General features: G+C 43.7%; 1 protein-coding gene across 2 annotated transcripts; it reads right to left on the reverse strand.

Annotated features, from left to right (window-relative positions):
• Positions 1-8,776: 8,776 nt before the first annotated feature.
• Positions 8,777-24,355, reverse strand: zgc:100829 (uncharacterized protein LOC445149 homolog). 2 transcript variants are annotated; one of them, XM_034550054.1, is made up of 8 exons: positions 24,179-24,355; positions 22,966-23,454; positions 19,900-20,044; positions 19,578-19,680; positions 18,462-18,500; positions 18,324-18,365; positions 16,682-16,964; positions 8,777-9,969 (listed from the first exon to the last, which is right to left on the reverse strand). In XM_034550054.1, the coding sequence occupies exons 2-8, from the start codon at positions 23,150-23,152 to the stop codon at positions 9,746-9,748; spliced, it is 1,023 nt and encodes a 340-aa protein (XP_034405945.1). In that variant the 5' UTR covers positions 23,153-23,454; positions 24,179-24,355; the 3' UTR covers positions 8,777-9,745. The 2 variants fall into 2 exon arrangements, with proteins under 2 accessions (XP_034405945.1, XP_034405946.1); XM_034550055.1 differs by lacking the exon at positions 24,179-24,355 and adding an exon at positions 23,571-23,701.
• Between the last annotated feature and the right edge of the window lie 1,310 nt (positions 24,356-25,665).

Raw genomic sequence — 25,665 nt, forward strand, 5'->3', positions numbered from 1 at the left:
CAAAGGAGGAGGAGGGGTAGCTCGGGGTCCAGGTGTGCGCTTCAGGAAGTAAACATACAGGCACTGAGCTGCACAGGTGCGGAAAAATTATCCTTTTCCATAGCGAGGCCCAGCCTCGCTAAGTGGATGTGTGTGTGTGTGTGTGTGTGTGTGTATGTGTGTGTGTGTGTGTGTGTGTGGGTGTGTGGGGGGGGAGGGGAGCACGGAAACCAGGAGAATAATATGGAAAAAGATGAGGACAGTGAACCAGAGAAGATTGTCCGTGACTCTAGTTTTGACTGCAAGGCTGGAATAAGCCCAACATCAACAACCTGCTCCTGTCTATGACGGCAAATCCTCACAAAACACATCCAAACAAACTCCCTCCACCACCTTTTTACACCGCACACCGTGCACTCTCACAGGTAGCATGCGCACAGAAACTCACATGCACAGGAACACAAAACGTCTGTGCATATACAGACAAAAAAACAAACGTCTCTTCTCCAGCCCCTCCACTTGGGGTAGGGGGCCATCCAACACAGATGTAGCCCTGATTAATTGGGCGCAACGCAGGGAAGTGGGTCTGGAAACTACCTGGCAATTTCCTGCAGCCCATCCTCCCCCACTACCTTCTCTCCACCTACCCCCTCCTCCTCACATTTGGATCACGTAAGTCAGCAGGTGGGCTGCTGGGAGGAGTGTCTGCCGTGTGCCGTTGATATTCTGCCTGCGTCCAGCTTGCTGGGCGCCCTACATTGCAGGCACTCCCTCTGGCAATGCTTGCCTTGGCTCTGGGCTGAGTGCTGGAAACACTGGGAGTCTGACAGATTCCATGGGCGCATGTACAGGTACACACACACACACACACACACACACACACACACACACGCACACGCACACGCACACGCACACACACACACACACATGCAGAGAATGGACTGCTCTCCACTGCCCAGCAGAGCACATCATAGAAAGAGAGAACGAGGGAGCAAAGAAGGGAAAGAGATGGCAAAACAGAGATGGTAGAGGCAGATGAATGGATAGACATACTGTATTTACCTCTTTTTCAGTAAAGCATGTGGATTACCCACCGGAGCACAGGGAGGCTTTTTAATGAAAGCACAGGAAGGGGGCAGCAGCTGGTGGCACGTGTTTGAGCCGGGAGGATAAGACCCCTTGCGCTGGGCTCGCCAGCCCCCCTCCCTCTCTCACTTTCCTCATCTCCTACACCCCCTTCATCCTCCCATCCTCCCCCCTCCTTTCCCTCCATAGAGAATGAAGTCCTTTGTCCGTTCCACTACTGCCCGTCCTGGAGTCGGGCCTGAGCCGGGGGGGGCCTTCTGGTCAGCCAGCACCAGAACCAGAGTAGAACCAAGTTGAGCCCCTCACAGAGCTGGCTACAGCCTGACACCACAGACCAACACAAGTCCCCAATCACCCTGTGCTGGGAGTGGAAAAAGACAAATGAGCAAAACAGAGAGAGACATCAACAGAATGGTGGGACAATACCAATGAGAAAGATGGACAGAAGGAAAAACGCAGAGGACTGTGGCCAAACAGAACAAGGGGACATTTCACTCTAAAGTCTTACAACCACAAGATGTCTTATTTTGAATGGGGAAAAAATGCCCAAAAGAACAAAGGAGTAAATTACTGTGCTAAAGATACAACAACACATTTTTCCAGATTGATTTGCCAAAGAGCGCCGTGGCCGTTGTAAAAACCTTTATTGAAAGAAATCAAAGTGTATTTATTCCTTTCTGTCTTATACAAAACTGGATTGGAAATTGCAATGCTAAGTAAGTAAATATGGATATGTAATAGATATCAAAATATAATTGGAAATTTGAAAACTTATTACAATGCTATTTAATCAATTATGGATAACATCAAAACAATACAAAACAATACTACAAAGCCAGCGAGGAGTTCCATCCTTTTGTACTGTGCTTTACTCGCATATTAATTAATCCTCCATACGTGTGAATGACATAAATTACGAAAAAGAAGACGAGAATTAACTAAACAAGAGTAGAATTTGTAGTTGAGTGAAGTTCTGAATTGAAGAAGAAATAAGTGAGTGATTAACTCACATGAAATTAGCTGTTTGTTGGAGAATCAGTCCAGAGCTGCTCACAGTAAGTATCTGTATCCCGTTGCCTCTATGGCGTAATGTGTGTTCAGTAAGAGTAGATATGAGAGGCTCCACTTATCAGAAAGGATCCGTGCACAAAAGACCTTGTGTGCATTTCAGTAACTGGATCTGCATCACCTCGTTGCCCCTCAGACCCTAAACCACTGCTTCACCCCCCTGTGCTTCTTCGCATTGCACATACAAAGTGCCGTCATTCTGTCTTTCCACTCTGAGCTTTTATGCAACAGCAGAGTAGAAACAAGTTAAAATACTCAAATGTTTGGGAGGCGTCGGTGCTCTCGTTCTTTGTCCCCACGAAGCTTTCAAGGTTCTTGAAGATTGATTGACTTTCAGAATATCTGAGAGCTGTCCTTGTTTTTGCTGTATTTTTGTTTCCAACCAGGATTTTCATTTGTTCAGCCAAAGTCGCTTTGAATGCTCACGCTAACTGCAGAGATCTTTTTGTGTTGATTTTAAACAAACTGCTGCTGCTGCTGCTTCTGGTGACGTATCAGTTCCTGTGCACCAGAGAGAATGAGTATCCATAGTAAAGCTACTACCAGCTCTTCAGAACAGCCAAAGCACCAACGGTTCAACCTTCCTTGAGTTGGCCTTTATTGAGTTCAAATAATGAGTCTTTGAAAACTGCAGAAATGTATGTCAGAGTAGTCCTTTCTCCATAAAGGACAATCCCATTGATATTATAAATATCCTTTACAAGGGGGTCCTAAGATGTGATGGTGATATTGCACTTGCTTTTCTACTTCATCATCTTAAATAAACAAATGAATGTAGAACTTTTAGTGTAAACTTCTCTTCCACTGGGAGGTCAGACTCGAAGGTCGGCTGCAGAACAACAGTCTGGAGCAGGTGAAGCTGCGAGTCAATGAAGGGCCTTGAACCTGGTTACTCGGTTTGAAGTACTTGTCTCACTACTTAACACACCGACTCCACTGAAAACCAATTTGCTGTAATGTGCAGTATAATTCACGTCCTGTGACCCTAGATGAGTGTACATATCCTTAAGACCTGTAGTATATAATCATCTTGTTGTTCACAGTCACAATATTGTATGCGATGCAGTGTTTGAGGAAGATGAGTGTACTGCCAGGCTATCTAATGCTGGAGAAATAAGATGAACACAACATCACACCTTACAGAAAGTGTGTCAGTATACTTAGCTCTGCTGTAAGTATGTTGTTACCTCAATATCATCCAATACAGAGCATGGCATCACTTTCAAGCGAGGTTGGAGTGATTTCTGTCAGACGGAATATTATTTAAATATTCATCATCCATTCCACTTTTGTGTTAGTTACCCTATTTCAGATTTCTCAGTTCATAACTCCCATTAAGCTTCTGCGAAAGCTAATAATTAAGTTATTGTTCTGTAAAATGTCCATTATTTTCATGTGTTTTTGAATGCATTGAAAAAGAGGAAAGAGTAAAGCCACAAAGAAAATCATTTTCATTCGAGTAACATAAATATAATGGGCAATACAATGTAATTGAATGGTGTTACAGGAGTGCATGATCCTTGATCTTTGGGTTTCACCACTAAAAGCCTCAAATTCATCAACACAAAAAGGAGTTTAATACACATTCTGTAAAAGTAACTAAAATTCATCCTCAAACGCAAGACAAATTGTTCGAATTTAAAGAGGTTCAGATTCACAAGGTCATCACTCACCTCAATGGTTATTTTATTGAATGAAGCGCTGCCTTATCTGTCACTCTGTGTTATCTCTTACGACGTGTGTACATTTTATGCACAGGTATGTCTGGGAAAATGTTCTGTTATCTGGATGAACACGATCATTGTTCCCTGATCTCTGTACTGTTGGTATTCTTGCTTTTCTCTCTGTTGCCGGAACGATATGTTTGGTATTCAGCGGCACAAGTTTCACAACTTTTTATACTTCAATCTAACTGGTGACTGGTTGCACAAACATGGTTGGCTTTTCTTCTGTCATACCTCAGTCTCCCACTCTGTAGCCACCAATTCCATAGCCATTAGCCAATTTCCAACTGACTTGAATGTCTTGCCTCCTTTGCACATCAACACCTCTTCGTCTTCATCTCCTATAAAGAGGTGAAAAGACTGACCACCTTCCAGGCAGCTCCAATGATCATGTGCCTGTGACATCTTTTCCTGGCGACCACTAATGTTGGATTGGTCACAGTTCTAGGGAGTGAAAGCTGGCTCTATTGGTCCTGTGACTCAGGTGCTGAGGGTGCCCCCTAGAGACAGGGGAAGTCATTACTAGCAGTCCCTGATGAGGCTGATAACGACGATGATGGACTGCAGGTTTTTTTCTCCGTGGCTCTTTAAGGTCTTTTCACACATGCTCCATGAAAGAGTATTGAATCCTTGTCCTTCTGCACATCGAAGCATGGCAGCATCCACGCATGGCAACACCAGCCCAACAACCATCTCCTAGCAACGCACGTCATCTGCCCCAGGAGGAATCTGGAGGTCTCTGCTGTAGTCACACCATGCATTTCCTGGAGGGCAATCAGCTTTTCCTCATCTCTTCTCAAACTCCCTCGCTCTTGCCCTACGTCTCACTGCTTCTCGCATCCGAATACTTCATTCCAACTGGCTTGGCTGTTTTGGAATGAATCTGTCTTGGGATGAAAATAACAAGCCCATAAAATGTACGACAAAAAAAGTGGGGAAAGTAAATTAGCCTGGATTCTTCAAAACTGCTTGGCAAAGTGAACATAGTGAGACCAAGGCAAGGAATATAACTTAAGCTGAGATTTTTTTTGGTCAGCATTTTCTCAATTGAATTTGCTACCAGAAATAATAATCTAATGTCTCTAACAATGTAATGTATCTTGCCAAAAGAGAAAGTTGTTCATGACCTTACATGACCTTTTTGATTTGCCTTTAAGAAACAAAGCAAAAAAAGACTAAACTCAAATGAGCCATTGTGTGACAGAAGGTACCTAATCAAAACAGCCTCTGCACGCAACTGCTAACATGCGTGCACGTTTCCCCCCTCTGTGCTAGTCCCCTTCCTCTCAGCCCCATCACCACAAACCACCGTTCCCACAGTATTCCCATGACTCTCGGCTGCTCCCCCCCCCTTCCCTCGAAGGGCCCAGACTCCACCAAAAGGCAGGAGGGCTGCGTTGGCGAGCAGCGAGCTGCTCTAGCCCACCTTCCTCACATCTGAGAACCTCTGTGAAATCCTAATCCCCAGAGCAGGGTGAAGCGCAGGCCCAGCTTGCCTGACCTCTCTGGTTGCCATGGATACAGCGCACTATAAATAAAACAGAGGGGGCTTTTTTTCAAGCAGTTTGGCAGGGCTGTGTGGCCTGCTCACTGGTGGGGCTTATTTTCTCTCTCCCGCCCTCGTTCTGTCTCTCCTCGCTCTCATTCTACTCCCCTTTTCACTTATTCTCTCAATCATTGAGTGTCCATCCTCATTCTCTGTCTTCCTCCCTCTCCTTGGCTCATTCAATATTTTCATTCAAGCCTTTCAAACTGGAACACCTGTATTAGTACCATAGCTGTATTTAGATTCATTCAATTCTGGCAAAACATGGCAGTTTAACAAGTCATTGTTAAAATTGACAAAGTAAACACACAGACAGGCAACTTGTTTGGCTGGTAGCAATTAAAATCTGTCAAGTAAACACACAAAGAGCCATCTCGACACAAGTTGGTAAAAAAGGACGACTTTCGTTGATTGTTGCAGAAAGGCACCGAGAGACTAGGGAGTGTGCTTGCGCACTGAATCAGGACTGCGCTGCAGATTTTTGTCTGGCAAGGCACATCTCGGGAAGCTGGAAAATAATTTGGTCATGGCTGTGGGAGGTTGTTGTGAGTGGGAGGCGTGTGGGTGATGTGGGGGAGAAGGTTTGAGGGGTGACTGGTTGGTGGGAGGAGGAGGGGGTCGGGTTTTGACCGTCTCGCTGTGGTGAAAACATGCTTGACACTTCATTCCTTTCCAGTTAATGTGGAGCGGACTCCAGGATGTTAACCCCTTAGCCTGCCGTTTGATGCTTGGTCTCCACTGTTGCACAATAAGTCCTCAAACACTTCCTGCTTTACAGTAGGGCGGAAACTTTCCACGGCAGTGCATGGAGGATATCAGTACTGCCAGTCGTGGGAGGGACGCTTACAGTATACATTATTTTCTGATATCATGTCTACATTAGCGGAGTGTAATACTGTGAGACAATATGACAGGCCTGCTGTGCAATCTTCAGAAGCTGTCATGATGATTTGAAAATTTGACCATCACATGCCAGATACTCTTTGTCTGGGAAAATTTTGAAGAGTAAGCTACATTTCCTGGACCATCTGCCTCTTATGAATTACACAAGAGACAAGACCGGCACCAGCAAACATCTACAATGTTGCCTGGGAGACAGAGGTCACATGAGAGGATGAGTCACAGAAACCCAGAACTACCTAGAAATCAACACTATCGAACGGCCTCACTATCGTGGTGCTCTTTACAATTTGGCGACATGCAGAAGGATTAGTGTCGTGTCAGTGCATAAACGACAGTGAGACGGTGCCCTTGGCAAAAGACAAGTAAACAGTTAAACTTAATGGGGCCAGAATGTGATACCTCAATAAGAATCCACTTTGGTGGCAGTCACTATCCTTTTCTAGCTACACGCGCACACACACACACACGCTCACACACACACTCACACGCACACACACACTCACACACACACACACTCACACGCACACACACTCACACACACAACCCTGTGTGCATATCAACCTGTGTCTGACCATGGGTCTAGTGCTGCTGTGTGTGTGTATGCGTGTGTGTGTGTTCATGCAGACCTGGAGAGTAGGGAGTTAATGCAGGCAGGGCTGTGGCAGTCCTCCTGCCCCTCAGCCAGATTAATCATGCAGGAGAGACACAGCAGGCCCCCGTTCATTCTGCCTGGGGGTGAAGCTGTGCCCGCATGCTCTCCGTATCACATGGCCCTGGCCCCCCTCTCCTCTCTCGCTCTTTCTCTCTCTACTGGGGGTGCTGTGGATGGGGGTGGGGGGTGGAGGAGGCGGAGGGGGTTATTGGTGGAGTGCTGGAACGCCACAGCATTCAGTATAGCTTCCTTTCTTTCTTTTTTCGTCCTCTCTTCCCCCTTCACTTCCCCTTCTGTGGGTGTGAAGCAAGTGAGGCAGAAAAAAAAGAGAGAAACCGGCATCCGTCTCTCCTGCAAGGAGACAAGAACAGGCTCTTTTTTATCTCTCGTCGGAGGGCCCTGACGACAGCAGTGGCCAGGCTCGGTGGATGAAGAGCAGTGTGTGGAGGGGAGGGGGGGGGGGGGGGGGGGGGGGGGAGCATACCAAGGGACTTGCTACAGATATCTCCTGGAAACTGCCCGACGATGTCTGTGCGCATCAGAGAACAGCCACAGCCATTGTTGGGCTCTTCGGGAAACAGTTATCTCGGAGGCATAGCACAGTTGCGTGTTTCAGCAGTTTTGCAATGTGTTGCACAGGCACTTACAGTGTGTGTACAGTTTAGAGCCATATATGATTCATGTTGTGTTATGTTGTCTTCGAGATGAGCAGCCTACTGTTAATTGGACTGTAAACAGTACATATGTGCATTTGCTGGTATTTGCATGCAAGTTTTGTCTGGACATTTCTAACCACATCGAAAGAACCTTTTACACACTTTTTGATAGAATTAAGCATGGTCTTTTCATAATTCGTATTCGTATTTCATAAAGCAATGATTTTACGTTTGTGCTTCAAGAGACACCAGCCTGACTTTGAGATGTGTTTCCCCAGCTGGTAAATGTGTACTGGAGAGGTTAACAAGACACACTTTCACCCGCTGTAACAATCACTATGAACAAGTTTCAAATAAAGCACTTTACACTAAATGTTTAGTGTAATTTAGTTTCACTTTAAAGTCAGTAAAAAAAAGTCAAAACACACAAAGCTATTGAACTAATGTCCTGCCATTTAGGCTCAAATATACTGTACTATTAGCTTGACTAGTTTATCATATAACATGTTGGCCATAGTGTAGGAGGTTAGTGCAGTGACATTTTTCTAACTTCTGTGTGCAACCAATTCAGTATTACTTCTTTCTCTTCTAAGCCATTTGTAATTATTGATAGTATACAGTGTAGTGTATACTTTCTAAATCTGTCTTTCTTCTGACTGTAAGGTAGCACAGGCTTTAACACCTGCAACCAGATTAATCAACGGACATGATTCTGCCACTGTACCGCAGCAGAGGACATTTCTTACTTCATCATTACTGTAATGACATAAACAACATTAGAGAGTTGCTTTTATTCACCCCAGTGAGCTGATTTGTACAGATTAGCCGGCTGCCAAACATTTGCTGAGGTAACTGTGGTCTGCAATGGAAATACAAATGTGAAAATATGCCGTATAGATTTAGCATTTGCAAACATTTGAGGGGGAGGGGTCATTTTACGCTAGCTCCGGGGCATATATTCTCAGTGAAATTGCTGCATCCTTAGTTTTGTGATTGATTTGCACTCAGTTTATCAAAGTTTCTCCTCTAAATAAAAAAAAACATATTTCATAAAAAATAAACATGTTTATTTCATTCTGTAATAATGAAGAGAGAAGTTAGCTACAAAAACAGAGTAAAAGTGGGAGAGGGACAACAATAGAAATAAACTACAGTAGAGTACTTTAAAGATACAAGGTGTAAAAGTTACACCATTTTATTATTTCTTTGATTGCATCATACAAGCGTGACAACAAAGATAAAAATGTCTCTCATTTTACAAATGAACATTGCAGTAATGTTAAATATCCCATTACAAAACATCTTTCTCCCTATAGAAAATGTGGAAAAAGTACAACCAAGCATCTCTAAAATATTACTGGAAAAATTGCAGAAGAGTAACACAGAGCTGGATTATTTGGCAGCGACTGTCTGACTTGATCCACTGGGAGTGACAGACGATGCATTTGGCACTTTCACTGGTCCACAACAGGTCGCAGTGAGGCTCCTGCCAGGTGGCAAAGGGAGACATACATTGCATTGTGACAAATAAACAACCCTAAAGTATTCCCAAGGAGAAGACAGCAAGATGAAGGAGGACCCTACTGTGCCTTATTCTACCCCATTATGCCTGCCCATGCCCGGTCTTTTGTCCTGAACCACACACGTGTGTCTGCATACCAGCTCATGCAAACTGTCCTATAAGTAATGGAAATGATGTCATTGGCAAGTAAACAATATTATGTGTATGCGGTTTGTGAATTGGACAAGAAAATGTGTGTTCTTCCCGCATGTTACACAAAGTGGAAAGCGTCCGCATCAAGTGAATACATGTGATCAATCAATTCCCTGGAAAACAAATACATACACATTGCGATCAATTGCTTTGGAATTTCTTTCCCACGAAGAGTGTTTACAGTACTGAAGCTTCCGAAAATACAACGGAACCATTACATTCAAGCATTTCCATTGCTGTGCTTTGGGAGTGATAGCAACATTGAAAACATTACCATTTTCTTCTTTCTCACTTTTGTGTTGGTCATCCCATTAACCCACTGGCTGAGGCTCCACCTTCGGTGTCCAACATTGTTCAGTGTGGCTTCATTTGATTCACTGGGGTGCGTGAAGCTGGGTGGGCATCAGTGTTTGAGGATTACCTGACAGTAGGTGTGGTCGTTAGACGCAAGTGGCTCGGCTTGTTGGCTAGAGGAGGCTTGACGCTGCGAGAGGGGGTCTGTGTGGGGGTTGGCGCGCTTTCAGTGCTGAAGGTTTTCATCAGCTGAGCCACCCGGCCGCGTCCTGCGCAGGTTGGTGCGCTCCCTGATGATCCGGCCTCCTCCGAGCCAGCCCTCCGCGACGCTTCGGATGCACCAATGTCTGAAAAAAAGAGAGTCCGATTTCGTTAAATTTGTGGAACAACCTGAAAGAAAGGGGTTTTGTTGAAATCTGGAGTATGTATTTTAAATATTTCAAAATTGGCTGATAATTGGATTTAAAAACCACATGCATAATCCATAATGCCAAAGTATATACAAAATACATGTATTTTAAACTGTATTTATACTATTGCCGCAAAAGCAGGAATCCAGTCTTTCCACACTACCTGATGACTTTCTCTCCCAAAATACAGCATCTACATTTTCCCTCACTCTTTTCTACCTGCTTTATTCTCATTTTCATTCGCCTCCCTTTATTCCACTCTGGCTGAGCAGAGGTCATCCTCACTGGCAGTGTAGGGACACAGCTGGGTGTAGTCGGTGTGTGTGCTTGCTGAGGTACTGTGTTTTGAAGAGGGTGTAATTGCGAGAGGAACGGAGGGAACAGGAGTAACTGAGGGGAGGGGGAGAGGGGGAAGGGGGAGGGGGGGCACAGGGACCGCAGTGGAGAGCAGACAGACGCTGCTCAGACACCAGAAGGCTTGAGGAGCCACATATTTTTAGCGTCATCCCCGGGGGACAGAGATATGTGAGACCGCCCGCGTGCACGGCTACAGACGCACACAAGCTCACGCACACAGTCACACACACACAGTCGCATATAGACACACACACACACACACACACACACACACACACACGGTGAAGTGAAAACACGCACAAGCACACACACAGTTTCGGTTGAATTGAAAAGACACACGCATGTTCTCATGTTACATTCAGGTCCGTGCATGCTCACACACAAACGTGCACCTTCGCACAGCCCTCCTGCTCATGGATTCAGTCACGCATGCAGCCGTCTCTGACTAACACCATCGCATAGCACACACACACACACACACACACACACACACACACACACACACACACACACACACACACACACACACACACACACACACACACAGAGGTGCGGTACATCCAAAACCGCACAGGCACTCCCGGGGCCACGAAGCCTTTAAAGCTCTTGAAGTCTTGCAGGCATGAGAGTGGAAGACCTAAAGTTGCCTTTAATCTTGTGTTATTGTTTATTGTTGTTTACCGTCTCTCCTCGCTCTCTCCTTTCCCCTCTCTCTGTGTGGCTCTAACGCCTCCCTCCACCTCCCTCTTCATCCTCCTCTCCCCCTGACTTGCCCTGCCTTCCTCTGCCCCCTGACCCGCAGTTCCTGTGTTAATGTCCTCTCGCCGCGCTGCGTGGGCTTGCCTCTGATTGTCTCGTTGTGTTGTGTGGTCACCACGGAAACCTTGGATAGGCTCCAGCAATTGAGGCTGACACACATTCAGGCACGCACCGAGCACACACGCTGTCGCACACACAGAGACGCACAGGCACATACACACCCACGGTCAGAGAGTTTTTTTAGCTCAGAGCCTCAGTGCAGGTCTGAGTGGAATGCTTAATCGAGAGGCGGAGAGAGAGAGAGAGAGAGAGAGAGGGAGAGAAGAGAAGGAGGATTGGTGCTGTGAGCTTGGAATTGTTTTAAAGAAATAACACAAATATATATATATATATTTGTATTTTGTATTTTTTAGAGTCTTTTTGAAGTAAAACCTCTCACAGGTAACCTGCCTAACCTGTCTTAGCGCACCTAAAAAAAACAAAGAAAATGCTCAAGCCCCACCCCTTTATGCCTGAAACTCTCCCCGGCAGCTGCACTCTTCGCCCTGTCAGCAGAAACCGTCATTAAAGCTACCTGCGAAAACATCTATTAAAATGAAAGAGAATCTCCGCATTAAATCACTTGCCCAGATTGATTAATCTCCCATTTGAGCTTTCGAACGCCACTCCTCACTTCTCAGTCCAACTCGTAAATGTACAGGGAGGACAAAGAGGAGGGGGCGGGGAGCACTGTCGCTGACCAGGCTAGCACGAAAATTAAAGACCAATCTTTCTTTTTAAAGACCTCCACGTCTCAGGCAGCAAAATAAGGGGGGGGGGGCTCGGAGGTGTAGGGGGGAGCAGAGGGCAGAATTCCCGAGCAGCATGTCTGTGGACTGAAGGGCAGGGAGGAGGAGAAGTGTGTGTGTGTGTGTGTGTGTGTGTGTGTGTGTGTGGGGGGGGGGGGGGGGGGGGGGTGGCCCTCCTGTGTGGGGGCTGGGGCCCCTGTCACTTATCAGCTCTGGCTGAGCGTCGCCCAGGGCTAGAGTCGGGAAGCTGCGCTGGAATGTGTGTCCTTCCCTCTGAAGGTGAAGAGAGAGGAGAGGAAAGGAGAGGAGGGTTTATAAACACGAACACACGATTATGAACGCATATACCGCCAGCTGCTGGAGATTGATACTTTTTCCACATATGCTAAAACTGTATGACTCTTACACAACGCTACACGTATTATCTGATAACGTGCCTTCGCTCTCGTTGTTATGCAGGTGACACATCACATTAACATAGCACCGACTTGACAGTCAGCCTCATCATTTCCCGTTTTTACAGATTTTTAAGGAAAAATCCCGAGGTTTAAAGAGTCGGTTGGTTCAAACACATTTCAGCCAGTTTGTTTCTGCCCTTGTCCTGAAACAGTTCTGCTTCCTGCTGAGAGAGGACAGTGATCATAGCGGATGCTTCAGGAAATAAACACTTAAGAGAACAGATTTGAGAAAAAGGGATTAGTAGTTAGAAAATCATTTGCAGAGCGTAAATAAACACTGTTTCTGCTTAAAATTGATTATTTTAATGATTTGTTCACATAGATTTTTTATTTAGGTTGTACCTGACTGTAATCAAAACATCTTAAAGCTGATCATTAAAAAAATCTAAACAATCATTTCTAAAGTTAAGAATCCTATATTTCAGGCAACAATAAAGTTGATTACTTTGGTTAATATTATAACCATATTTTATCCCTTAACCTTCAAAAAAACCTCCAACTCTTTCCTGCCAAGTAACATCTCGCCAATATCTAGAACTTTACTTCTGATTTGGTGATACTTATTATGCTGTGCTCTCTGGCTTAATTAAAACAGTATTAGCCTTTTGTCATGGCCTTCAGTCTCGTAGACCATTTCAAACTTGTACAAGTTTATTGAGAGTGTGAAATGTAACCTTTTTTCCAAGAATGTTCTACATAGTCCTGCCCTGCTGTGCTGTGATTGGCTAGTTCTACTGTGTTGGGAGTTTGCACATTTTGCTCACGAGACAAATCGCCTTCAGGGCTTTCTGCCAGAAACCCACAGCACGATCTTTCCTAGGAAAGCACGTCGCTATCGCCATGTGAGTGACAACTTTGTTCGGCTGACATATTTTTTTAGACCAATCTCGGAAGTTTCCTTCACATACAAGCCAATGATAATTTTCCACTGGATTTTGGATGATAGCAGAAAATACCAAACACAAGTCAAAGTAAAAAGCCAACAATAGGCTATAAAGTAAAGCGAGGCTGTGAAGGCAGACTTGTTGACAATCGCTTTTTATTAAGACACGTAAAAGCTTTAAAGTTCCAAGACGGCTGTATACTGAAGTACTTGTTGTAGAACAAAACAATAAAAATAGGGAAAATAGGGAATTTACACCAAAATCAAAAATATTGTTCCCTTTTACTAGTGTTGTTGATCAATCTAGATTGTTTTGGTGTGATTTGTCTAGTTTGGGAAATATTGTCTGTGACGAATATAATGGGACTATATGGTACTGGGATTGTTGTGCTCAAAGTGGCCACAAAAAAAAAATACATTAGAAAATTCAACAGCAATGTCTCTTGCTATGTCCAGAAATCATAACCAGGTTACTCAAGATAATCAACAAACGTTGTTGTGAGCAAGTTTCATGTCGGCGCTATGGTTGAAAGTAAAGTGTTCCTCCATGAAGCTGCACACAACAAGGTCTGCTGGACAACTTTTCAAGTGTTGTACTCAGAACAAGTTTAGTCCAGCTCCAGTGGGCACTTGTACATATAAACAAATGTCACCAACGCAGATTATTCGGTTCCTCTTCTACAACTGTTGTGTGGGCCACTGTCTCTGCTCACAGGATGCAGGAATCCTCGCCATCACCCATATTCTAAAGAAAACAGCCTTATCCTAACCGGCCTCCTCCTCCCCTTTGGAACGAGCTTCCTGCCATTGTCAAGGACAGACACTCAGTATTTTTTTGTCCACAGTCAAGACACATTTATTCGGCACTGTGTTCAGCCCACCTCAACTGCCACTACACCAGCTGTTCCTTTCCCTGTCTTTTCCTTTTTCCTTCATATGTCTGTTATTTGCTGCCCTGACATTGCCCAATGGTCTCATATCCAGCCACCAATGTGGGTGCATGCACACACACACACACACACACACACACACACACACACACACACAGAGACTCACATCCCCGGTGCAACCATGATTCATTTGAGTTGTATATTTTGTTATTTTCTTTCTCACTCACAAACAGATTTCTTACTTGACGCATTAATAGCATGAATTCACTATTTGATGATAATGTTCTATGTTCAGCCATCTGTAAACAGGATTTTATAAATACTTCCAGGACTTTGCCTCATGGTGACAATATTAAGAGAAAGTTAGCTCTCTTGTGGCTTTTGGAGAGATTTCCGTGGCCTCCAAAATCTAAAATAAATTGCCAGGAATGTTCTAAATGAATTCAGCTATGGAGACTCTAGAAAGCATGCATGCTGTGTTTTTTTTCTGAAGGAAAGGATCTCAATTGAAACAAATTATAAATATTGAATTGATAATGCATCTATTTCTTCACACATTTCAAACTACCCCAGTTAAACATGGCATTGATCCAGCACAACATCTCACAATCGTGTTCAAAGCAATAACAAAAGAGCTATCATGCTGCTAGAGCAGCGATGCGATATGTTTAGCTTTGTGTTAGCTTTTTTATTGTTTATGAGCCACTTAATAGATGACGATGACAGGTTGGACTCTTAATCTGAGTCATACCATTCAACTCTCCCACACAATATTCAAATACGGAAATTATCTTACGTTGCATTTCAGCTTTTTTGAAACAAAAACGTAACTACATCTTCCCAGAGCAAGTTAGCCTCCAGCTAAAGTTGCAGTGTGTTTACTGTTTGCTGTGAATGATGTAGGATGACGATCTTTCCAGCAGAGGGACCTTTTTATGGAGATGAAGATTTCTACCCAACTGCACTTTTTTTCTACAGTTTCACTGTTTTCCACTGGATGGTGCTAATGTCCCCTGTCACCCATTTTATTTTAAATAACTGGGTCACTGGATGTATGGAGAATGAGTGTTTGGTCAATTCATAAAATTGGGTGCTGTGTTCAGACAGGATGTCTGGGAATGACAATGATAATTCAAGCTAGAGGTAATCTGCACAACATACTGTAAGACCTAGTGACAATAACATTAATGTCAAGGCCCAAGATATCTTTTGGAAAGAATATGATCCCTTCTAGCGCCTGCACTCACAGAGCCAGAGGTATTCAAGTAACACATTCCACAAAAAAGACACGAAGAGTGCTACAGCATCCCAGTGGTTTGTGAAATATGGTAATAACCAATTAAAATGTAATGCTTGTAATGAGTTAATAAGGTTAATTTTGCCACCACTTGCCCCTTTACAAAGTTATTCGTTCTTACTGCTTTAATGACAACAAAGGCTGACAAATAGCACGGACAAAAAATGGCCAACAAAAAATCTAATTTAGATGACATGATTAAAGGTGAATACGCCCATATCAATGTGCCCAATCAACCAAAACATATGACCTTATTTTCCATTTCATTAAACTAAATGAAGATATTTAATTAATGTAAACATATCTGCTTATTGATCAGTTATTACCAACTGGTCAATAAGCAGGATTAATAATTATGTTAAATAACTGAATAACAGAGAAGAAATTTAAGATTTTAAGTTAAATCGGACCATTTACTAAAATAACATTGCTGTTGATGCAGTTTGGGGAGTTTCCTATTCCTCATTTCAGCCCACATTACAAATCCTGTAATTTTGTCCCGCAGGCCCAGTGGTCCATCTTACCATCGGTCTATCCTCTTGCACCAGACTTGATCTGTATGACCATGCACCCCAACCAAGCTGGCTAGTGAGTGACAATTCCCCTTCTAACATGCACCCATGACAATAGAGCTAAGCTACCAAACAAACAGGTGTGGAGGGGGCGATGCGGTATCACCACAACACAAATCCCAGTCACAGAAGCTCCCCCCCCCTCCCTCTTGGCTGGCCTCTTCTAACTCTGCCAGACCATAAAGATGCCAGCAGGCTGAGGCACTATTTGGCGAGCACCTTAGATTTTCAGAAATAAATCCTTCTTCAGCGCTGCAGCACTGAGAAACCTCTCTAGTATGAAGTTTGTTCAGACCGTTCTGCTGCGCTCTCTGCAGCCATTATCGCTCACTGAGAAGAAGCAGGAACTTGGGATGACTGTCATGCAAGCTAGTTGCAATATTGTGGATTCAATTCTCATCCGACATCTGTTTCCAGTCTTTGTCCATGACATGTGTAACACTAACTAAGATTTACGGGTATCCCAATTTCAGGGATGTGTGTATTGGCTGTTTAACCCTGATGACACCAGCCATCATTAATGTTGCTGTTTGTGTATTTATTTTAATTAGCCGGCAAGTAAAGGACTGCGAGGACTGGAAAGATTTATTTCTTTTGACATCAGACCCATTATGTACCTTTACCTGTGATGCTATGCGCACTCACCTTTCCCACTGTGTGATTCCTGGGGCTTCTGAGGCTCCTGTGAGTGCAGGCCCCCTTTGGTTGTTCCAGAGTCCATTTTGACAGTGCTGCTGGGGGAAGGGGATGGTGTGGCGGTGGCCAGCCTCAGATTTGCGAGGCAGAGTCTCGTGTTGACAGAGCCTGGTGCCGCATTTGCAGAAGCTGGTCTCACAGTGACAGGGCTAGCTCTCGTGAGAAGCATGGTGCGGATGGAGGGCTGGGGAACCGACTTCTCTTCAGTCACACTGGCTGACTTTGACTCGGGCTGCAGAGGGAAGAGTGACAAAAGGGGACAGAGGAGTGCGATCAGTGTTGACAGCTAATTCACATACAGTGAAATTACTGTTATGTTTGATTAAATTATTGGATAAATGATTCACCAAATTACAGTTTTCCAATGACTTCACCGCGCCATAATGAAATACACAGAACTATGACCACTGATTGAGAGTTTAAGGATGTGTGGAGAGAAAATTATAAGGTGACTTGGAAATCAAGCAGCCTCGCTAATCTTCCGTCCTGATCTTACGCCTTCTTAATCAACAATCTCACTCTCTCCTCCTCTCTCAGGCGGACTCCTTCCCTCTCTCTAAATCAACTGGAGAAAATCTGCAGCAGGGCTAGCAACAGCCTCTAATATATCTGCAGCACCAATCCAGACATTTCCTGTTCCCAGAAACAAATCACTCTACCTACGTACAAGACATTCAACAGAATAATGAATCTTGTAAGGGGAGGCTCAGGCTGTCAGACTGGCCAAACTACCTTAGGGTGTGGATTTTCATTGCCACATCAGCATGGCTTGCCCAGCGATGTGTTGGGGCCTGTAGAATAGAGTCTGGTATAGATATAAGAAGTGAGGGAGAGACGTCTCCTTATGTGGCAAAGAGGAGGGAAAAACAGAGAACGTCGGAGAGCTCACGCGTCCAAACCTCTAGAGACTATCCCACAATCCCATCCATCTGCGACTGACGCATTCTCTATCTCTGGCGTTTTAATTCCCTCATCAAGTTCATCAACCATCTGTTCTAGGGCAGTCCAGAAATCTTGCCTTGCCTCTTTTGATTCAGCTATTCTTGCAGCGCGTGTCACCTGCACACACACACACACACACACTTGCGTGCACATGAACACAGGAAGAGAAAGAAAGCGAGGGGAGATGGAGAGCATATACTCCCCAGACAACCCAATGCTGGAGCAATGATGGAGCCAGTGGGAGGACAGTTCAGTTCAGCTGTTCCCCCGGAGAGAGCTGTGAGGGGTGCGGCAGCTCAGACGAGCAGGAACACAGAGAGAGGGGAAAGACGATCTACAGAGAGGCTGCGAGTGAGGCGACAGCTGGCCCAACCACCATTTCCTGTTACTCACAGAGGGTGGGACTGCCATGAAAAGACACGTAGGCACACTCAAGCCACATTTCAGAGAGCTGAAGAGTGGATTGCCACGCTGTTAATCACACCTGTTTTAAAAATGTGTTGTACAGTGCAGATAACACTAGCACGTAAACAGTTATTTGCTTTATAAACCATCTAGAATGTTTACTAAGAGCAATAAATGCTCAAACTGGATGGAGCAACTATAAAGAAGAAGAACAAAAACTACAATTACTTTGCTTCATAAATACCTTTTCTGTTGCTGCAGGTGATGAATGCTCACTCACTGACACCTGTGGGTTTAACGAAGACATTACACAAGTGTCACAGGCCATGATGCAACCCAAGAACACAGAGCTCAATTATAGCTGGCAGTTGCTCCAACTCACCGGCAGAGGGAGTGAGGTGCTCGTCTCCTCACACCTCCCCTGTAGGGAGAGAGAGTGCTACATGTTAGAGGATACTAGAGGCGACACGTCATCCTCCTGAACTTTGAGTCAATTAGGTATAATTTAATGAGCAGGGAAGTTAAGTAAGACTTCATCATATCAAAATAAATATTGCAAATGATAAGTGGACTATTTAGAATATGTGCAGAGAGTGTGATGATGTGAGTGCATGAAGATCAGTGACCGGCTGGGATGCTCATATTTCAGCTGTGCATGCAGCGTGTAGCTTTAGCTCAAAGGACCATCATGGTCAGCCCAGATGAGACCCCGGCTCGCTCCGGCTCAGTTTGTGCAAGGTTGCCATGACAACGCAGCAAATCTCTTTTATAAGATAGCGTGGGAAAAGCCCAATATCACCTTGTTACGTGCATTGGGTCTTTTCAAAACAAACCTCCGTCTTCACAGGACGTTAGGCACATTCACCTAAACCACTCTCAAAGGTTTAGGAAAAAAAGAGCGGTTTTGCGTTAACTTGACTGACATGATGACTCTCCGTTTTAGTTATGCACAGGACAGCGGACAGCAAACACCTTGGATGAAAAGGATGAAAACGGCACGGCTTGCATTCTCCACACGTTAGATGCAACATGTGAACGGCCCATATCTCACACTTTATAGTAGTCAGTTGCTCTGAGCGTCTAATAATGGTGCGGGTGGGTGGGTTTACATTGGAGTTAGTTGAAAGCGTCTATGTCAGACACCGAAGGGCACTGATCAAGCATCAGGGGTGAGACCGGAGAGGGGAGGAGACAAAAAAAGACTTTGGCATGAGTTGGTCTGTCCGACCAGTGATTTACAATGTCAATCTTTTACATCTATTGCAGTCTTATTACATAGTCATATTCACATTCATATACGTAGTGGTAAATTGTTCAACCAACCCAGCTAACACAATAATGATTTTCCTATATTGGGTTGTTTTGTTTGATCAAATAAGAAGAGGCCAGGTAATTTAAAAAAAATAAATAAACAGAAGCAATAATATGAAATTGTCTCTGTTGTCCAGACAGACAAAATTATTTGGTTTCTTCGGGCCACATACAAATAGCTACACACCTTTAAATTCAGTGAAATTCCAGGTTGTGTATTACGAGGGAGGTTCTCGCTTTCAGTTCTGACAGATTCTGTGGTTTTTCTGCTCTTCAGGATGGTTTGATGGCTGCAAAACACAATCAGACCACATCATATCTCTTTATAAATGAGCTATGCTGTCTTTAATAAACCACATCATTATTAAGGAAACATAAAGTCCTGATAACCCATCAAACTGTAAGTAAATAACACTGAGATCCTAAGAGATATTTCCATGTTACATATTGTTCACTGCCTGTAATCAGAAAAACAACACTGTCTGTGTTATATTACAAACGTATATTACTGTGTAGTGTTCTGAAGACTCGGCGCCTTCTTTTCTCCAAATCCTGAAGGGATGAATTTGGAGCTCAGCTCATCCAACTCCCCAATCACGATGACCGCCACATCTCCATCGCGACCGAGCAGCCAGCTCACATTCTTACTGTTGGCTGGAGGAAACACACAAAACAGTTAATAGAGTTAGTTTGGCTTTTGAAACACTGAACATGAAAACGTAACTAAATTATCTATTCAAAGAGGAGATCAAGAAACCAAAACAGGGTAAGTGCATTTTTGCACTTCTGGTTCCCTCGTCTTGAAGTAAATGGTTTTTTTTAATGGGTTTTAGAGAATAAGATCTGTGGTTAACACGAGCTGAAGAGATGTTATTGTTTTTGTATCACGATTACATCAGTAAAGACCCCTCTTGTGAATCTTAAAAAGGCGGTTGCTAAAACGTGGCTACATGAGACTAGTGCAGTTAGTTTATAGCCTTACATTTGCTTTTTACTTCTGCCAATTGCACCCACGTCTCAAAAATCATAATAATTATTTGTGAAGACTATCCCGCTGAACAAAATATGTAAGTATTAAAAAACATACGTTTGCCATAAAGCTTTTTTTCTGCAATATTGCCAATTCCCTTTGGCTTTTTTTGACGAGGGAACTGGTGTGATGCTGACTTCTAGGTTGGCCTTCAAAACTACTTCATCCCTGTACACCGTGTCCTTTTCAGTCATTGGCCAAAACTTGCTGAGTTTGATCAAAATACCACTTTAGTGCTTGCATTGCCTTCTTTCTCTGACCTTCAGGATTTTGAAAGTCATGCATTACTTTGCAATACTGTATAGAGATATATTCTAGCTCTCTCAGATAATCAGCTGTAGCTCTGTTAAGGTTAGTTTCTTCTGAAGAGTTGAGGCTGCTCGACCAACAGGAGCAGCTGGTGGGACCCAAGCTCCAAATCACAAATGAGACCGGACCTTCAGAAAGCAGAGCTGACAGGGAAACGCTGACCTTGTTTTGGTATGAATATGCTCGAGAGGACCTTCCATTTCAACAAAGTCTGGCATGAGGCTAAACCTAAAATATCAATACAATCTCCTTATTTGTCTACAATGTCATTCCACTGTTTCGTGACTAACAGAAGTTACTTTATAGAGAGAAACCAGCTGACGTGACAGCTGACATAGGGTGAGAGCTTGTAGGGTTGAAAACAGTTTAACATACTTTCATGGTGAACTGGTTTTGCCAGCCTGCCCTGTGGATCGTATTGTAGCGGAGCATACCAGGATGACAGGCGCAGCAGTCAGAGAATACCTCGGTGAACAAGTTATTAGCTCAATCTGACAGCTACAACAACAACAACAACACCCTTGACAGGTGAGATGAATCCTGTCAGCTGAGTAAAGGGACACGATGAATGGGACTGTGTCGGCATATGTCCGCGGCACCACTGTGAGAGGCATTTCAAACCGTTTGTACATCTTCAGAACAAGGCCAAAGTAACAGATCTGAAAAGTTTCGTCTCGTCGCAGAAACTGAGCCGTGCCTCTGCCTCATGTGAATGTCACCAGTCTGCACACAGCATAGCATATAGCGTGCACACAAACACAGCAGCATATAGTCATGGGTCAGAGTACATAAACACAAATGACCACAAAGGCACCCTAACCAAAAGTCCAATGATCAACAAAAAAAAAGGGGCGAAAGGCTGAAACTGTTAACAGCAGCCGGGGGAGACGGCAGCTTCATGCGAGGCATACAAACAAGCTTGGCATGCGAGCTCTCCCACAAGGCCGTCCAGATGCAAATCTAACTTTCTCTTTGTTTCTCAAAACACATACATTTCCTGCATGCTTCCTGTCTCGCTCCCTGCTAATTGTTTGAGGGATCGAGTCTTGACTCACTTCCTATTTTTACACAGAAACGCAAACCATCCACCATTTCCTCTGCGCTGAGAGGAGTTGTGTGGCCATGTGATCTCAGCCTGCAGTCTCCATCCAGCCTCCTCGGGACAGCTGCATTGGTCATTAAGAGATCAAAAAAGAGCACTGTTCGCTCACTCCACAGTTGACAAGTGCTTTTGTTATTGTCCGAGACAAGACAGATCACATTACTATGTCAATCAGAGTAAACTGCAGTGTGCTGTTAATTGGCTGTAAGTAATGTTCAAGTGGGTTTTCAGCAACTTTTGTGTACTTCCAAATCCTCCTTAGTTTGCTTTTTCATCTACAGTATAGGAATCCTTCTTTGGAGTTTAAAAATAGAACAATGTATTATGTCAGAGTCAGTGCACTACGCGCTCCTCATAGTACTTGCTACCACTGAAGAGAAAATGCAGACAGGCAAGATTCTGAACAATGCGTCAAACCAGTTTCAGGAAAGAGTTTCTGGTTGTTTTGTTTGATTGCTGCATGTATGCTGTTGACTCAGACTCTTGCTTTAGAGAAGAAGACACTTCCTGGCAGCTTTCACACTGCCAGTGCATTTCCCCTCTCGCCGACAAGCTTCTCTGTCTATATATTTTCCATTGAACGCAAGTTCCAGACGTGAATATCCTTCTCTGACTTCTCTAATTTAGGCTTGCGTGGTGTTACGGGGAACACAATTATCTAAATGAGAGCCGGAGAGCAAACAATATGTGTGTGTGCTTTGCATCCAGTTCATTGTGACGTAAATCTCTCAATCACAATGGGCACTTCTTAAAACACTTTGAGGACATGTTTCTTCACACCCTCCTATCAGAGTGAATATTATTTTACCGTGACATATACTTTACTTTGCCTGTGTAAATGTTAGCGTCAGCTGCGAGTGGGATGTCAACATGAATTCACCAACATCGTCGGTCTGCTGTAATTGTTTAAGACTTTGGATATAAAAAGAATTCCATGTGAGTGAAGTTATAAACACTCTTTGGTTGCTGTCTGTATATCACGCCGCATTACACACACATTAATGTCGAGCAGCTGGTGTTTGTTAGGCTGAGTTTTTTAACTCGTCAAATGGTCTTCTGGTAAATGCTGTGCCCGTCTTGGCTCCCAGCACACAGAAGATCAAGTTCACAAAGGTCATGTGTTGATGCGGTTACCTTTTTTTGGCGTCGTTCGCTTGCACTCAGCGTCCCCCCCTTCTCTCTCTCGTTTCTCCTCCCGTTCTTTCCAGCGGCGTACCTGCTCCTGGCGCATTTTCAGGAACAGAGTCTTTTTCTGGTCCTCATTGAGAGCATTCAGCACATCGGGGTCGATGTACATGTCCGTTAAAATCTGCTGGAGCATGTTGGCGTCGTGGGTTAACTTGGTACCACCTGGCCAAGCGGTTGGAGGTAGGAGGAGCTGCCCCTCGGCCAGCAGCTTCTTGAGGTTGACAGTGTTGGTTTATAGTCTCATGTCATCTGAAGAAGACTTTCACAGCTTCTTTATCCTGAAATCACTCGGATTCTCTCTTCTTCATCAATCGGGGTGCATGCTCATCCTCACACACACTTTGGTACACAAGGTACAAGCTCATGCATATGATGTTTCCCCAGCCTACTGGGATGTCAGTACTCTTTGTCTTTGGAGGTCATCATTTGGACTTTCTACGAGAAAAAGAAAACAGGAAATACTTGAAACGAACATTCGGAAGATTAAGTTGTGGGCTATAGATATACTGCATTTTTTCTTTCTTATGCCCTATATATTTCTCGTTCCCCACCTCTGTCGCTTTCAGAAACTTTTTTCCTTCCAGCCATTTCTTCAGAAAGTCTGTTTCAGTCGTCTATGTTGTCCCTCCCTCCCTTCATGAATACGGAAGAGCCCAAACCCTGTTTCTAAACTGACACACTGTAGCCCAGAATGGGAGGAGATTTCAAAGGAATGGGACTGTTTCTGTCATCAGTGGCCCACCTCACTCCTCCTCCCCCTCCCCACCACACATCCCTTCCCAAACCCCTGTTCCTTTCTCCCCCCAATACTCCCATGAGATAGCGGCTCCATTTTAACATTGTCAGTTTCTTGTTGTAAGAGAAAAAAAAAAAACAACAACAAGGTCTAAGGCCAGGACAGCATGAGCCGGTTTCTCTAACAAGGAGATTGCAATGGACTCCTCCAATCACAGTGGGTAGTTAAACAATGGCTACCACAGAAGCAGCACTTGGAGGGAAAGAAAGCTTGTCTCAGACTGAGAAGTATCACACTGGTGGAATACAGATGTGTCTACTAAACAGATTGCAGAGAAGGAAACCCAGGGAAAGGGGAAGTACGTATGTGATACAATACAAAGGGGAATTGTAAGAGAAGGGTAGAATTCGCTGAAGTACTCACAGTGGGATGTAGACAGCCGCTCCACTGCAGAGTATGCTAACTAAGCTGAGAGAGTCAGAGCGGCAATGGGTCCTCCTTGTCTTTGTGTGTATGACTGGGCTGATGACATCACAGCATTCCATAATCTCCCTCCCTCTCTGCCTCTGTCTCTCTCTCTCTCGCTCTCTCTCTGCCTCTGTCTCTCTCTTTCTTAGGCACATACACTATCACACACTTAATTTTGTTTTAAAGGGGAAGAGAGCAATTCAGGAAGTTGATCTTGCACTTTAAAGAAGTTGTCCAAAAAAAAAGAAATCGTATAACCTAAACGTTCAAGCTCGTTTTTCCATAAACTCTCGCCCCCTCCCACCCACAACACTACATCTTAATACATTTTACATTTAAATGAAAAAGTACAAGATAAATAGATTGATAAATAGATGTACTTTATTGATCCCAAATAATTGTGATACAATTTATCCAAGCATTCCATTGGAACAAAATTAATAAATATATATAGTTTCAATAAAATATATAAATATAGATATAGATAGATAGATAAAACAAAATAAAATATATAGTTCCAAAAAAAGATTAAAATAAATAAATATATATATGTATATATTATATATATATATATGTGTCTATAAATATATATATATATATATTATATATTATGTATATATATTATAAATATGTCTATAAATATATATAATATAATATATATATATTATATTATATATATCCTGTATCTATCCTTGTGACAGCGAAGCTGAATCATTAGAGAGAATAGTCTGTAATGAGAAATGTATGTTGATATATTGCACATTAAAACATGAGCTCAGGCGGTGTAAATATTACGTTTTGTTCAAGGAGTGTTTATTTTAAGCAGCTCATTTTAAAACAACAACAATATATGTAGTACCCTATCTTGAATGTAATGTTTCTAAATTGCGTACAGATGCAGGTCACAGCTCAGGAAGCTCTGTTAAACTGCACATGTGCCTCGAGGTATTTTATTCTACCATAGTGAAGCCATCTTCTTTCCCTTCGGTTGCTGAGCCGCTCATTTATAGGCAAAGAGCGCCCTCTAGTGGTCACCATGGAAACCTGCAAGGAATTACGTCACCACCAGGATCAAACAGCTTCAGCGTCCTGCACTGAATAAGAATAAAAATGGATGCAGCGGTAACGCGAAGGCAGCATTTCCAAACATAATGGTGGAAAGCAGAGCAACACCAGAGCACAAATAAACACGCACGCAGGCGCTGGTACACAACAAGGTAAAAGGTGGCAGGATGTTGTGCAATGTAGTAGCATATTCATATAGTGCAGCGCTGTCAACACTCAGGTGCTGTTGACCATGTTGCAGCTTCAATTAAATATTAACAGCTAGCAGCATTATTATTGCCATCGTGCATCAAAGTAGGATAACTAACAAACTCACAATAAAGCAAGAAAAAAAAGGGTTCCTAAAGATTATGGAGCATGCGGTGGTTTCACATCGT

This window comes from Cyclopterus lumpus, chromosome 14 (assembly GCF_009769545.1).
Source record: "Cyclopterus lumpus isolate fCycLum1 chromosome 14, fCycLum1.pri, whole genome shotgun sequence".
NCBI classification, from domain to species: Eukaryota; Metazoa; Chordata; class Actinopteri; order Perciformes; family Cyclopteridae; genus Cyclopterus; species Cyclopterus lumpus.

Excerpts from the sequence above, each read along its gene's own strand:
- zgc:100829 (XM_034550054.1), bottom strand. The coding sequence starts at position 23,152 with ATGCTCCAGCAGATTTTAACGGACATGTACATCGACCCCGATGTGCTG. Across the intron at positions 18,501-19,577 it reads GAATTTCACTGAATTTAAAG|GGGAGGTGTGAGGAGACGAG; the intron begins GTGTGTAGCTAT and ends CTCTCCCTACAG. Across the intron at positions 18,366-18,461 it reads GCACCTCACTCCCTCTGCCG|GTGTCAGTGAGTGAGCATTC; the intron begins GTGAGTTGGAGC and ends TTAAACCCACAG.